This window comes from Camarhynchus parvulus, chromosome 2 (genome assembly GCF_901933205.1).
Source record: "Camarhynchus parvulus chromosome 2, STF_HiC, whole genome shotgun sequence".
Classification (NCBI taxonomy): Eukaryota; Metazoa; Chordata; class Aves; order Passeriformes; family Thraupidae; genus Camarhynchus; species Camarhynchus parvulus.
Genome location: NC_044572.1, coordinates 115,905,129 through 115,921,782, shown reverse-complemented (window position 1 = coordinate 115,921,782; position 16,654 = coordinate 115,905,129). Strand labels below are relative to the sequence as shown.

At 38.5% G+C, this 16,654-nt stretch overlaps 1 protein-coding gene across 1 annotated transcript; it reads left to right on the top strand.

The window, feature by feature from the left end:
- Positions 1-804: 804 nt before the first annotated feature.
- TTPA (alpha tocopherol transfer protein) lies at positions 805-15,391 on the top strand. The gene is made up of 5 exons (XM_030943282.1): positions 805-1,014; positions 8,351-8,504; positions 9,719-9,912; positions 13,026-13,136; positions 14,579-15,391. The coding sequence occupies exons 1-5, from the start codon at positions 820-822 to the stop codon at positions 14,750-14,752; spliced, it is 828 nt and encodes a 275-aa protein (XP_030799142.1). The 5' UTR covers positions 805-819; the 3' UTR covers positions 14,753-15,391.
- Positions 15,392-16,654: the final 1,263 nt, after the last annotated feature.

Below are 16,654 nucleotides of genomic sequence, written 5' to 3'. Positions count from 1 at the left end.
CCTTTTACTAGACCTAAGCCTTATTAATTGCATATTAGATGAAATAAGGCTTTTAGCATAAGTAGGCCAGAGAGATCTCAAAGGAAACCTAATACAAGGAAAATGTTATACTAAAAATACAAAATAAAGTAACAGCAATGAACTCTTTACCTTTCATAATCGAACTCACTGCTGGGCAGCAACATTGGACTAAGGGTGGTGAAATTGAATTCAGCCTTTCTCCTGGCAGAGTGAATATATTTTCATTACTGCATATCTACGTTAAGGATGAGGTGCTCCAAGGCAGTTTTGCACCAGCCGAGATCCCCACTTTACACTTAATTTCCCAGCTGTAATGAAGTTGTAACATTTTGAGATTTAGTATCTAAAGATTGTTTCTTTTTGCCAAAAAAAAAAAAAAAAGGGGGGGGGTAGGCCACGACCCTCAGTACGTTCCAGGGGTCCGGGGTGATGCTCCTGCGGTGGGCGCCGCGGGTCCCAGCGGCGGGGCTCTCTCTGCCCCGTGGGGCCGCCCCTCGCCCTCCACAGGGAGCAGGTCCGGCTCACTTTTGGGGCTGGAAGAGAAAAACAGGAGATGGGCTTAAAGCGTAAAATCCTAAAAACCGGTCAAGTGTGGGGGGGGAAAAAGTGGGAAAAACAAGCCCAAGAGAGGCAGGACGGGGGAGGCGGCGCCCCTGCCCGCTCCCTCGCCCGGGGCCCGGGAGGGCGCTCAGGGGTTAAGCCCCGCGGGGGCGGGAGCAGCCGGGCCGGGCCCCGCCGCCGCGCTCCCCTCAATGGGCCGGGGCCGGCGGCGGGGCTGAGCTCGGCTGTGCCGCGGGGATGTCGCAGGCTCCGCCGGGCGCGGGGCACCTCAATGACCTGCCCGACCACTCTCCGCGGGTGCGCGGCGCCGTGTCCGAGCTGCGGCGGCGGGCCGAGGCAGAGCCCGGCCAGCGCTGGCCGCAGCCCCTCTCCGATGCCTTCCTGGTGCGGTTCCTGCGCGCCCGAGACTTCCACCTGGACCTGGCCTGGAGGGTGAGGAGCGGCGGCAGGTCCCGGTGCCCGGGGAGCTCAGTCCCGGAGCCCGGGGACGGGAGCAGCCGGGCTCGGGGAGCGCAGCCCCGGCTCGGGCTGTGGCTGCGGGGACGGGCTGTGGGGTGGGTCGGTGTCCTGCTCTGCCGGGTCGGGCGAGGCCGAGCGCGGAGTTCCAGGGTGTAGCTAGTAATTGCTTGTCACGCGTGTCCTCGGCGCGGCGCGGAATCAACGTGCTGGCTCAGCGCGGTATCGGTGTGGTAACGCACAGGCTGTGGTAAGCGCGGTACAGTCACTCGCCGATACAGTAAGTGTGATAAGGTCACAGCTCCGATTAGGAAACAGTATCCTTCAGAGGACACCCTTGTCATGATTATCAGGCTCGGGTTACTAGCAGGCGTACTAGTTTCGCTACAGATTTATAATTTCTCTAAAACTTCTTTTTGCTTGGAGTTTAGTCTTTTACAGCACTCCTTGCAGGCTTCGATAAGTCATGGTATTTCCTGGTTCTGTATGCTTTTTTGCCACAGGGCACACATATTTTTAGTATCCAAAGGCACAGATTGTTATCAGTTTGTTATTTTTTTAAATAAAAGATTGATAGCCGTTAAACCTTTGGAACAGAAAGAATTTCCAAATCCTCCCAGGGCAAAAGCTTTGATTCACATGTGCCAACTGAAAGCTGTGTTTCCATGGAATTTTATGTTGTTTACACTGCATTGCCCAACAGACTTCATCTATTGGTTTCTTCACCTATTATTTTCTGACTTCTCTGGACTGTAGCTTTTCCAAGTTTATTCACCATAACAGATGATTGTTTGCATATGGATGTACTGCAGGATCAAGGTAGCTAAAAAAGGAAATTGAGAAATTGAATTATGCCCTTAATCATAAATAGCTTCAAAAATTGCATTTTTGTTCTTTTCGTTTGACTCATGACATTTGCATCACATCTTTAAACCTTCCCTCCTCAAGAGGAGAATCAACAAGTCAAGTCAGATTCCTTTGGGTTTTATGTATATTACTTTTACTTGAAGTTCATGAGATTGTTCATATCAAAGCTGTACACTAACCATTGTAGGACCATGCTTTTTTTTTTCTTTCCAAACAAAAGCCATTTTATTTTCCTGTGTTCCTTGGTTCCAAAATGCTTAAAGGGCTTAATAAGGACTTATGGATTCCTGAATATCCACTTCTAATTGCATTATAATTGGTTGTTGCTGGTAATCCTATAGACAGGACAGTTGCACTTCTGAATTCGGGCCATATGTTTTTGCACTTTGATGGGATTGTGAGGTGTGTTAGGTAGGTGGGACTAATCTTTGGGAGTGTGGGATCTAGACTAGGTTTAGAGATGGGAGTCTATGAAGTAGCATATTTCCTATGCTTCTCTTGAGAATCAGCCCTCCACACTAAGGACCTTCTTTGAAAAAGTTGTCTTTTTAAAACCTCTTTAGATTTTCTGGGTCTCCACAGGCTGCTAAGTTTCTGAATTTCAAACCTTCCTTTGAATTAAGAGATTCTGATTTTCAAAACCAACCTATGTTTAATGTTTCTGTCTAGAATTTCAGTTCTCCAAGTGCTATAGCCGCTTCTAGAAAACTTCTCTTACAGTAAGGGAAGAATAACAGAACTGCCTTCCCCCCAGGAATGTGTTTATTGCAATTGGTATATCAAGGCCAAAGAGGACTATTGTGCAAAAACCTCTCATGGTCCCAAGTTGTAAATTCATCTAACCCAAGTGTGACTTCACACAGAAGTTATGTTAGTACTTCAGCCTAGGCAGAGCCCTCCTGCCATCAGTCCTGAGAGTGGCTCTTCCCTCTTGTCCTGAACTGATGTTGCCTCTTGGTGTGGAGTTCAGGCCAATAAGATTCTCTTTGCCCACTGGGCTTCCATGTACTACTGCACAGTATTTATAGAGCAGCTAAGGGACAATCAAAGTTAATGGCTCTGCCAATGCATATAAGCAAAGGTTGTCCAGCATCTTAGTATGGGCTTATACTTAGCTTTAACTATGAGTCAACAGTCTGGCACCTGACCAGACTGTTTTTTGATGCATTTCTGGTTAATAATTGACACAGATTTATCTGATGTCAGTTATCAACATTTGGAAATGCTTCAGAAAAGAATAATCAGGTAGATTGTGTCAAGACATTCCATTTCTAAATCCTTTATGGTGACTCATAACAGCAATTTTTTTCCATTTTTCCAATGGCAATTCCAGACTTGCTTTTAATGATATATTGATATCTCTCATGCTAGAAGGAAATCCAGCACTGAAACAGGTATCTGGAATTGAAGGACTTAAAGAAGAGATAAAACTGTCTTAATTTCTTGAAGACAGTGATCATTCAGTTAAGCTCATAACAGACTATTCTCACAGAATCACAGAATATATTGAGTTGGAAGGGGCCTACAGGGATCATTCAAGTTCAGCTCCTGGCCCTGCACAGACACCCTGTCAGAGAGTCACACCGTGTGCCTGAGAGCGTTGTCCAAGTGCCTCTTGAACTCTGTCAGGCTTGGTGCTGTGACCACTTCCCTGGGGAGCCTGTTCCAGTGCCCAACCATTCTCTCGGTGAAAAACCTTTTTCTAATACCCTAAACTAAGCCTAAACTAATTTTCTAATAGCCTAAACTCCCCATGACACAACTTGAGGCCATTCCCTCATGTTTTGTCACTGGTCACCTCAGAGATCAGTGTCTGTTGCTTTCTGAATGTGCCAGCTGTGTGTGTATGTTTGACTTCGCTGTTATCACCAAAACCACTCTCACTTGGATTCTCTAGTGGTATGTGAAATCTGGAGAACTAGCATCTCCTTTTGGACATAAATGTTTCTTCCTCTTTTATTATGCATTGCATCCTATAAGTCTTGTATAGGACTGACACTCAGGGACTTTGGAATGCTGTCTTTTTGTACCTGAAATAGATTATACTCTGAGGAACAGAAGAAAAATGTTTGGCATTGAAACTATGCAGAGAGTTTTCATAACATACTATTGTAAGCATCACTTTTGTGGCACTGAAAACTCCCTAAATATCTAGGATCCTTTTAGGAGTTCTGGTTGATATGAAGGTGTATAGCCAGACTTTGGCTTTGCATTTGATTTATGGAGGAATGAGGATTTCCTGGTGCATTCTGCTGCAAGGAAGTCACTTAGGATGACTATGCTGTACAAGAAGTGTTGTTTTCTGTAGAGTCAAACACACTGCTGAGTCTCAGACATTATCTCTGAGGATCTTCACATCATTCAAACATAAATGCTAAGTTGAAATCAGTTACTTGGCTGCTTTTCTTCCATCAATACCGAAGAATTCATGGAAAAGGATGGAAGAGCCCTTATTAGCTGTCTGAGCTGAGTCTTGAGGAAACACAAATCAATCAGCCAGGCTTCCCTTTGTGCTAAGTCAGTATGTGCCAGTCTTTTTCCAGTGACAAGGAAGAAATGCATGAAGAATTAGGAAAGTTCTGTATCTCTATAAAATATTTTAAATTCTTTGTCTGTATATACTGTATGTTTAAATTCTGGGTACATTTGTACAGGCATATATAAAAAGCAATATAAAATACATATGCATAAAGATTTATATTCTGAAATTTGAGCTATGGTTTCTCCTGCAAAGAATGCCAGTAAAAACACTTTTCCCCAAGCATTGTGTGCATTTTTACAAATTCTGACACAACAGAGGCCTAATTCTGCCCATCATTCACGTTACTATAACTAAATAATTATTAATCAAGAAAAATATAATTAATCTACATATACAGATGCATTTGTTTCTCTAACAAGCCCAATGTGTTCTAGTTCTTTTGCTTCTAAGTAAAGTACCAAGTTCACTTTTGTTTGTAGGATCTGGATCTTGGTTTAATTGGTAACTTTGTAATCTCTAATGTTCAGAAATCTGGAACTATCCCCAACAGACATCAGGGGAAAAATCCCTCTTAATGCTGAACTACAGACACTGGAGTTTTTCATCCAGTTTTCCTCCCTTTATCAAATTATCTTGCATCTATTTTCAGATGCTGAGCAGATGCTAAGTAGGTTATTCCATTTGTAAACACAGATAATTATACATTGAGATGTTTTTTTTGTCATTAAGTGTGCGAGCCATTTTTTATACTGGGTAATAAATGTGTCTGTTTTTCCTGAGATTAGGTTGTTTCATCTGTATCCAAACTGATTGTTATGTGCAACATTTATGTTTTACCCTGCTGAAAAAGAATCTTATTTGAAAAAAATTTATACATGAATTTCTGTGCTTAAACAGTGTAAAACTAGAAAACCACTGCTAGTGTTTGAATTCCTTTTATGCTTAAGGATTACTCTTTTAACTGGCCATGTGAGAGTTGGCTATGTCCAGCTGTAAGAAAGGGGTTGCTTACATAATTAAAAATTCACAGAATATCTGCCAAAACTAGCTGTAGATTCCATGGAAGATTCTCTAATGCTGGCCTTTACTTGAGACTTAAATAATTTTAGGTAATTAGATTAGGTCTTCAAAATCTGAAAACTCTTCAGCACTTTGTGATTTTCTTGCCAAGGGAAGTATGTTTTAGTCTTAGCCAAGTTACTTGTCTGAAAGGTGCACCACTTACTTGTGTCATGGAAAGTGTCAGAAGTATTCCAACCATATATTTTCTCCTTAATAGGTGTGCAAGTAGGTTAACTATGTCTTCTGTAAGGATCTTGAGTGCATCACAAGCTGAAAATGCCACTCTCTTTCTTCCAAAGTCCAAGAACTTAAATCCTTGTTTCCAACTTAGAAAATGTACATATCACAAAAATGAGAAACTATCTGTATTGACTAGACAGGATTATTTAGGGTATTGAATTAATGTGTCATTTTTATTCTTAGAGCATAAAAATGACACATTGGTTTTGGCAGGGAGTTTTTCAAAGAGGTGTTTAAAATATATGTCTTCATGATGTTGTGGTACCACCGATTTTAGAAGAAAAGTGGCAAATTACAAAGCGACAGATGTTTGCACAGTTGTTTTCAGGGTGGTTTTGTATTTTGCTGCTATTTCAGAGTCTGTTTTGGAAAGAGCAAGGAAGAAACATGTTGACATTGCTGTCTGGCACAAAGCAGTTGGGATTGCTGAAACAGTGCCCTTTGTAGACAGTCAAGTACTGACAGAGTGAGATAATCAGAGTACCTCAACAGGCCTATCTTTACAATTGCAGTGAACTGTTACACAAATTAACTTACTTTCCCTACTTCCTCCCTTGTTTGTTTGTTAGTTTTAAAATTAACCTAGGCTAAAACTGATTGAATGTAGTCTAGAGACTTCTAATAAAATTCTCCTAATGGTTAAATATTTCTTTCTATGGTGATGGTTTAGGACGAGGCTTTTATCTGGTTTTTTTCACTGCCAAATCAAGTGGGATTCTAGCATGGTATATAATTTTTTATTATTATTATTATTTGGATCTAATTATGTATTTTTAGGCTCTATTTCCTTAAAAAATATAACTAATTTCTAATCAGTGTACCATGCATTTTTATGTAAATTTTGCTGATAAACAATAATGCTTTATAAATAGTTTCCTCATGGCAATTCACATGAGAGACCTTCAAAATCATTCAACCTTAATCTGAGCAGAAAAGCATTAAGCTGAAGAAAAAGTATGTTTTATGTAAAATTATACAAGAAGCTTAAAAATAGAGGGAAGGGTAGGGGATAAGACTAATTATCTGACATGAGCATGCTGTGAGATACAGGATGCTGAGTTCCAGGTCTCCCTCTAAGAGCCTGTAGGGATGAATTCAATTTTGCTGAAGTTCCTTCTGATCATTCTTCCAATGAAAATACTGAAGAAAATTATACTTGTATAGATACAAGAAATTTTTAATTTTTTTTAGCGTTATATTTTATTAGTTGGACTTGCCAGCTCTTTTAACGTTAGTATTTCTGTTGCAAAATATAGAGTAATTGATAAATAAAAAAATAATTTGTAATAATACAAATTATAGGAAAAAAAAGACTTTTGATTGATGCTTTCAGTGTAGTGAACACCCTTAATTTGTGAAACTGTGCTGAGGATCAGATTGGGTTTCCCTGTTTGATGAAATATAGAAGCAATTTTAAAAGCTAGGCTCTGCATGCCACCTTTAAGATTTAAAGCTACATTTTGTGTTGCCATGAAACAAGGCACTGAAAAATTCTGGTTCTCTTAGCTACTTTGAAGGTTTTGGGTTAGACCTCTAAGTCATAGCCACTGAGGAAATGAAAACAAAATATGAATTACTTGTAATAGCTATCTCTCTACTTTCCAAACTTAGTGATAACCTTAGCAGAGGTGATACAGCAGAGGCAAATTTTAGTTGATGAGCAGAGAGGAAGCATTTTAGAAGACAGTCTTACATAGCTTCCTACTTATGCACAATGTCTTAAATAAATTTTAGTTGCAGGGCATAGTTCATTTTCCCCACAACCACTTAGTTAATATTAAAAGAGAAAAGTAATTAGACTTGGAAGTTAGAACCACTGCATCGCAATCCATCTCTAAGATGACCTTTCACAGTGCTGCCTGTAATTCCTCAACACAGATGTTACCTCACAAAGGAACACCTTTAATTGCCTCTTCCTTAGCTCCTCCTGTGCCTTAGAAATGCTGGTTATGGTGCTGCCTCCCAGCCTTGGGAACCAGGCTGACCAAGTCCCTGGCAACAGACAGGATCTCTGTTTTAACCTGACAGGATCTCATTATTTCCACTCTGTGGGAGGGAAATTGTCAAATGTGTAATGGGCCCACTATTGTGTTAGATTCTTTCATTTCAGAGGGGCATAAGGGACCTCAAAAATATTTTTGGGTATGCTGATGAGCATGCCTGTTTGAAATAGTAAACTGGAATTACTGATGACTGTGTAAAAAATAGGGAGGGTGGGAGAGAGTGAGTGAGTGAAGGAGAATGTTCTTCCATAAAATTTTGCACATCTAAATTTAAAAAATCCTGAATGAGTCTGATGAAGTAGTAAAATGAACAATCCTAAAGGTAACCTGAGCAGAAAAAAATGGGGTTTAGATGCATTTTACATAGAAACTACAGGGTTATTGTACATCCAGTTTTCTTTCTGACACAAAATGACAACTGCAGTCCATTAATGATTTGACTGGGTTCTAAATTCATCATGGCAATTTACTCACTTACTTGATCCAGTATAGCAACCTTCTGTTTCTAGGAGTGATTTGATTAAAATATACAATTAAATTATAGCTAATATAATGAATTAAAACCGACTGTGACCACATTTGGAAAACAAATTTTTAACTGTGCTCTTCCCATAATAGCTGATGCTTACCTGACATTCACATTGATTTTTTTTCCCAGTTATTGAAGAATTATCAGAAATGGAGAATTGAATGCCCAGAAATAAGTGCAGATTTACAACCATCTTCTGTTCTTGGTCTTTTGCAAGCTGGCTATCACGGAGTCCTGAGGTCAAGAGACCCACATGGAAGCAAAGTTCTAATATACAGAATTGGTGAGTGACAAAATTGCTTGGAACAGTTTCACACCAGACTCTGACACTGAGGTTTTTGGGATTTGTTTGTCTACTTTGTTTTTTTTTTGTGGTTTGTTTATTTTTAATTATCATCATTTCAGCAGCAAACAAAAAATATTTTATGGGTAAAACTGTGGGGTTGATAAAACTAGATCATATCAGAATATCTTAAGAAGAATGGTTATATGTTAATGTTCCTTGCTAGAAATGCATTTATGTTAATATAAAGGTGAATTAACTGAGCTATAACAATTAAATAATTTTACTTATATATTGGTATGGCTAAAGCTGTACAATTCCTTATGAAGAACCTAATTTTCTTTTCAGTGAAATTCTTGTTGCATCAAAAGAATCTTGAAGGTTAAAACTTGTAAGATTATGTGGGTTTTTTTTGCTCTGAGTGTCCCAGAAATCATTTGACTTCATGTAAATTGTCAAAGCCATGGGCTAATACTGCAGTACTGATGCAGACGCAGCACAGAGTCGGGAGAACACAAAGGTGTACACCTTGTCATATATCAACATTTAGTTTAGGTTGGCATGAACAGTTCACCAGGCTTTCCTTGTCTACTTGTAGCCAAAGAGTCCTAGCAAAGAACACTTGGAAAACACTTTATGCACCTCCTAAAAGTATTTTCAAAAAGTACATAGTTAAATGAACACCATGTCTCTTTATGTTTGTTTTGGACAGAGGCTTTATTTTTGCCAACTTTCAAAGAACTGTCTTATTATCATCTGGTCTAGTAGGCAGTTGTGCCCTCTAAAGCTTTCATCTAGGGTTAAGGCTCATCCCATGCAATTTTTTGCTTGGGCCTCAGAAAAAAAGTAAGTGAGATTCACTGAGTTGTGCCAGAAAATTACAGTGCTGAAAAGCAATTATATTAATTGATTGGACTGATGATCTGCAGCTTCTGCTAGCATGAGTGTTACTGAATTGTACCTTGTACTGGGTCTGTGGCTATAGGTAGAGCATGCTACATTATGTGGTACCATCTACTGAAAGAGCATCAAAGATGAATGAGAGAGCAGGCACACAAATTAACTTATGCATTGGCAAAACAGTTAATTTCAGGAACTTTGTTCTTGCTGATTAATTCTTGTTCCTGAGAAACGCATTAGAAGCTGTAGGAAGAAAAAGTGCAGGTGTATGGGGTTTTCTCATGGTAATTCAGGGTAATCTATCTTCTCCTCAGGACAATGGGATCCCAGTTTATTCACAGCATATGATGTGTTTCGTGTAAGTCTCATCACATCTGAGCTCATTGTAAAGGAGATCGAGACTCAGCGAAATGGAGTCAAGGCCATCTTTGACCTTCAGGGGTGGAGATTTGCTCATGCTTTTCAAATCAGCCCAGCAGTGGCCAAAAAAATTGCTGCTGTTCTCACAGTAAGTATGACATAATGCTTTATGCAGCTTCATTGCTATGACTTCCAATTTTTCATCTATTCCAAGCTACAGTAAATTTTCCTTCTGTAGGCATTCTCAGACTATGCAATTTAGAGAAACAGAATCCTAAATCAATTACAAGTTGTGCTTGATTTTACCTAAATTTTATTCTTCTATACCAGTAAATGTCCTCTTACTTCTGCTATTTTATAAGAACTCCACCAGCCTGTTACAACACAAGAATTTCATGACTGGACGAGCAGATGAAGCCCAGTTTTGGAAGGATCTATGTTTGTTATCCTGCTTCATCTCTTCTCTTCCATTCTTTTGTGTATTATCTCAATATTTAAAGCATTTATTCCCTGTCTCAGCGAATATTAAAAATAGCTGCACTGTGACCAATTAAGAGCAAGACACTCCTAACTTGTTACCAGTATGGTTGATGCTTATGTGATCTTCCATCTGCTAACAGAATGTATAACATTTATGTTCTGCTTGCTTTCTTCCCCACAACATGAGCATTGTTTTGTGCAAATCACTGTTACCTCACCTCCTGTTTTTCATAAAACTTCTCAGGACTTTACTGTCTTTAAGGCTTATTCCTTTCTACCAAATTCAGTTGAACTTTGCCACTGGATTTGAGAGAAAAAAAATTAAAGAAAAAAGGGGGCAGAGAATTGACAGGCAAGCTACAGTGTAGCCCTATAATCTTATTTTCCTTCAGAAGTTATGTTGAAAGTCAGTAATAATATAACTGTTTGCCTGTGATGTGGAAATGAGCCAGGGAGATAATCTCTTGCTCTGAGTCGGTAAGGTTCATATCTGAGATTCAATCAAAGCTTAGTCATTGAATTAATATCATCAGAACTTCAGATGTTCTTCCTTTCTGATATCTACTGTAAAACTTTATTGAAACCATTAGGTATGCCCAGCTTTGCACATCTAGAATAAGAACTCCTGGTGTTATGCAGTCTTGGACCGGTTCTCATGAAAACAGGACTAGTGAGAGTGTTTTGGTTGATTTCTGAGGTAGTAAACATATTGCTGGTAATTTTTTAACCTTGAAATAGAGCAGAAAGGAGGCGGAATAGGATTTGCAAGTATATCTAAAAGTTTCAATCCATTATCTCAAAGCAGGAAATTCTTTGACTATGATGTTTCCATCTTGACCTATTTCTGATTTTTTTAAAATGTTTTTCAGACTTCTAAAGGCTTATTCTAGCTATGGAAATGGAAAATTAAAAATTGTGCATTTCCAGTGTTCTTTTCTAAGAAGAAAAAGAATTTTAGTGGGTTTTTTTTGGTCCCCTGATTCCTTTCCTCACTTTTAACTGGGTTTATAAATTTTATCCAGAGAGTATATTAGTGTTGTTCAATATCATATAATCGTAGAATATTTTAAGTTGGACGGGACTTATCAGAATTAAGACCAACTCCTGGCCCTATGCAGGACACCCCAAGAGACACACCCATGGGGCTGAGAGCATTGTCCAAACACTTCTTGAACTCTTGTCAGGCTTGGAGCTGTGACCACTTCTCTGGGGAGCCTATTCCAGTGCCCAACCACCCTCCAGGTTAAGAACTTTTTCCTCATATCCAATATAAGCCTCCTCTGGCACAACTTCAGGCCATTCCCTTAGGTGCTGCCTCTGGTCAGGAGAGTGAAGAAATCTTCCCTTCTTCTTCCCCTCACAAGGAAATTGCAGACTGTGATGAGGTTTCCTCCTCAGTCTCCTCTTCTCCAGGCTGAACAGACCAAGTGACCTCAGCCACTCCTCACACCACTTCCCCTCCGGACTCTTCACCATCCTCCTGGCCCTCATTTGAAGCTCTCTAGTAGCTTAATGTTTTTTTATATTTTGATGCCCAAAACTGCACACAGTATTCAAGGTGAGGCTGCCCCAGTGCAGAGCAGAGCAGGACAATGCCCTCCTTTGCCCAGCTGGACATTTTGCACCTGATGCACCCCAGGACATGCTTCATGCACTCCAGAATATGCTTATAAGTAAAAGTAAAGATACCTTAGTTTTAACCCAGTATTTTACTCAAGAAAGTTAATAGAAAGGAAGTATGTACTAAGGAATGGAAAGCATAGTATGGATAATAAGTGACATTATCTTGAAAAATCTGATATCCCTGGCAGAAAATTGTTTTGTGAAAATCATGATAGTAGACTTTAAGTATATGATAACCCATAATAACATAAAGTGAAGATACAAGCTGATAATTTTAAGGTCTTTATCATACATTATATCGAGAAGGAGTGGCACTAAAGAAATGTATTAGCTTTGGGTTTTTTCTTCCTTAGAACTATTGAACTAGTGAGGAGATGTGTTTGTGAGAAGTACCATTTTTATAAGCAGAAAACATCTCAGAGGTAGTGTCAGGTGGGATGTGAAGGGAAGCTGTACTTTCTCCATTGCACAAAGCTTGTTTTGAGCACTGACATATTTTCTTTTAAATTTCAAAGATGTGGAACTTTTAAATGAATGCAAGTAGAATCCAAGTTGTTTTATATTATAAAGGCTGTATAGCAGATATTTTAAAAATTTCATTAAAACAGTAATCTTGTTGTAAAGCTGAACTTCTGTCTTGGCCAAATTCCTAGTAATTTCAAGGCTTATCTCTAAATTACAAATAAAACTTGTTTAACATAAAGTATTTTCAATAGTTTATATATATTTATGTAATATCCTTCAGGCTGTAAATTGCCAATAAAAGCACATAGCTAGATAGTATTTTGCAAATTAGTAGCAGAATCTTGTGAAAAATTGTACTTTAGAAGAAAGGCTGAGCACAAAGTTTGTGTACAATATTTATGTGCAATTTGGTGATAGTTTTCTTTTTTGTTTTTCTGTTTGTTTTTAATATTCAATCTCACCTCCTAATGAGGTGAAAAAAAGGTGAGATTTTGCCCTCTGATGGGACGAACAAGATATGATTTGTCTAAATGTTGTTCTTAATTTACACTGCTAGAAAATGCAGGAATTGGCAAGGTTATAAGAAACATTTTAACCTATGGACTAGACAGTTTTTACAGGCCTGTGCTTAGTAACAGAAGTGTTTCAATAATGTTTTCTTTTTCTTATTCTGTTTTCCATGTATGCTGACAGGATTCCTTTCCACTGAAAGTTCGAGGTATCCACTTGATTAATGAGCCTTTATTCTTCCACCCAGTCTTTGCTCTAATTAAGCCTTTTCTCACTGAAAAAATAAAGCAGCGGGTGAGTGCACACAAATATTTCTTTCTGCCACAAAACGCTTGTATGGCAATCTGCAGCATTTTCCTTAGGCTCTGTTACTCCTGAGTACTGAAGAGCATAAATCATTTTTGTTTGTTAGTGCCATACAGACCTCCAGAATCTAACAGTAAAGCATTTGCAGTTATTATTAACATGAGAGTCTCGAGTGGTGCTGTTATCACTACTCTGAAGAGAAAAAACAGCCACACAAAGAGGTTAAATAATTTGCTTGAGGTCACATAACAATTCTTCTGCAGAACTAGAAAGAAATCGGTCCTGGATTTCCCAGCACTCTGCCTATAAATGATAGAGAAAAATGATCACTCAGCAGTGTTTTATGGTCCAAGCTGTGCAGAACTAGTAGAAGACAACTGTTTAGCTCTGATAGACCTCCAGAGGCATTTATGCATCAAAAATTGGTCAGACTTAATTTCTAAGTTTTTTTCAAATAGCTTCTTAGTTGCTTTAAATAGTTTTGCAGTTAGAGATCTGAAAATAGATTTGTATTTGGATGCAAAAGCATGGCATGCCAAAGACTATGGTTTGTTGCAGCATAGGAAAAATATTGGAATTTTTTGCTGGCACAAAAGTGAAATGGTAACAGTAGGACTAAGGTACAAAATAAGCAGCCCTGCCTATTGTTATTCCCAATCTGAGGCCTCCTTTTCTCAGCACATGGATTTTGGTTATTTGCATTAACCAGTGAATGCCAGGACAGTAAATCCTAGAAAAGTATCAGACTGGAAGTAATGAACAAGGCTCCAAAATAGCTACAATAAAGCGAGAGCAGAAGAACCAAACCTACAGTATTGAAAGAGTTAAAGTGGAGAAATAGTCCAGAATCCAATTCCAGTTGGAACAGAAAGATAAGGACTGATATATAGATTCTGTTGAATATCTTCCTTGACACCTGTCTGAACCTACATGCATACCACATAATCTTGTTTTTAAGTACATGCGGCAGGACCAGATAGTAATGGCCATGAGCCAGACAGAGCTCTTTTCTTAGAAATTACTGAAGGGGAAGTACAAGATATGATGACAAAACAAATCACCAGTATTCCCATTTAGCTCAGTTTAGCAGTTTGGATGTAGTGTGTACTCTCACCAGCATTGCTAAACCAGTCTGGAACAAGTGTGTAGTTCGTTTTGGCACCTGTGCTCACAGCTACATAAAATGCAGTTCTCAGGTTGTAGTCCATCCTTCACCAGCCTTCAGATTTAGAGGAGGACAGAGTTTGAGTACCTAGGGGAAACTCACAAGGGTAGTTCCACCTGTTTAAGAATTAATTATGAACAAATGCACTTATTTAGTTAAACCAAGCTGTTGGGTTCAGCTCTTGCACTGAGATGCTTTGCTGCCTGTTCTCACTCAACAGTCTAACATTCATACCCAAGTAAATGCTTTTAATATTTTGGTTTAGGTGTACATGCATGGAAATAACTACTTGCAGAGTCTGACCGAACACTTCCCCATCAGCATTCTGCCACAGGAATATGGGGGGGAGGAAGTCTGCATTGAAGAGCTGGCCAAGGAATGGACTGACTTCATAATGGCATCTTCAGATTATCTTCAGAGCATTTCTCTGGTTGCCTAGGAATAACCTTAATACAGTATTTTATCAGTTCTTGAACGCTGGAATTGGAAATAAGTTTAATATGAAAATTTCCATTGTGAATGAAACTAGTATGTCTTTGCAGGGCACTCACTGAATGTTATATTGGCTGCACTTTTGTACTAACTGGAGTCTATCAGTTTGTATGTCTGAAGAGATTAATGAATTTTACGTGTTTGTCACACTGTTTGTTATTGAGTAACTTGTATGCCCGAAAGGTGAAGAGTGTGTTGGATATCATCGATACTGCTGCTGTTAGCTCTTTGGAGACAACTCATCTGTAATAATGTAGTCCAGAACCTTACACTTAGCTCTTGTATCTTGGCTTGTCAAGACAATACAAAGCAAAGAATAGACTGCGAATAGGGTAGTTTGTTGCAGAAATAAGACTACAGGGCTAATTTACAAGGACTGAAGAGGCTGCTTTTGGGATTGATTCTCAGGGAAAAAATGCTGTTTTGTTAGTTTGTATCAGATTGAAAATTAGTCAGCAATTGTGAGACATTTGTGTTACTCTTTGTGCTGCTTGTGCAGCTTCCCTTTTTTGTCCTAATTCACAGAGTAATCTTCAAGTTTTATAGAAAAACACCACGCATGTATTCTTCAAAGGACAGTATGAATCAGGGGGAGGAACTGGTAAAAGAGTCATAACAACCTTGAAAATTCTTATTTTCTTTCTCCAAAGTGATACTGTCTATGGACAACTATAAGAAACTCAGATTATTATCCTTTAATCCCCAGCACAGAGGACTACAGAAGTCAAAAGTTTTAAACTGTTTGCATTATCTGTTTGTTTCAGAGGGTAAAGTAGGTTATCCTTTGCAGATCTGAGCTTTAGAAATAGCTGTTGCATGTTTTAAGGGTGCTTTGAGGTCACTGTGGACCTCAGCATGGGAGATGCTTGGTATCATCATTTTATTTTCAGTACAGTAACTGTTCTTAACTCTGTTTTGTTTTTGCATAAGTTCTATATGTTTAAGCATTCCAAATGAATTTTCCTATGAATAAATCCATAAAAATGCTTTTATATCAGGTAGTTAGAAATTATAACTTCAGGTATTTTGTAATCTTTAGGACATTGGAATGGTATATAGGCATAGGGAAGAGAAATGAAACTATCCTACTATATTAGAAATGCCTTACTTTAGATTGCGATTAGTAAGGCATTATTGCAAGAGTCATTGGAAACTATTTTTTATTAGCAAGAGGAACATCTATGAAAAACCCCTTAAAGTACTCGTTGGTTGTAATTTCTTCTGCTGTGGTAAGATCAATGCCAGAAATTCTTTCAAAACTGACAACAAGCTCTTTTTTTTTTCTTCTAGTTTCCAAATTTCCTGAAGTGGCTTTTTCATTTTTCTCTTTCAAAATATTTTTATATGGGGCCTAAATTTAAAGAAACCTTTTTCAGATATATGATTATATGAAAATGTATTTCATATATATTTCTTTTTCTCAGATTTTGTGATGCACTGTTTTGTGATACAAAAGCTCCTTAAATGGATGAGTTCAATGAACTGCGAATTCTTCTTTATAAGAAAATAGACCAAGTAGTCAGGTATCTGGCAATTGTTCAAGTGTGTAACTCAAGTTCCAAATAATTTACCAGCTGGACACTCACAGCTATTGTCTTAATATTAGAGTCCTTCAATTTTAATCTGTGAATGTAAACTGCAGAAAGGAATGAACCATGTTTCAGTGAACAAGAAAATTTAAACTTCTCCTATGAAACCAATCTCTGATTGCTACTGGTTTATGTAGCAGAAACTTCATTTGATTGTATATGTATATACATATTTAGCTGGGGCTTTTTGATCTTTATTTGGACTTCACCAGCTCTATTAATATAAAGTCCTAAATGTCTTCGAAAATACCCCGATCCTG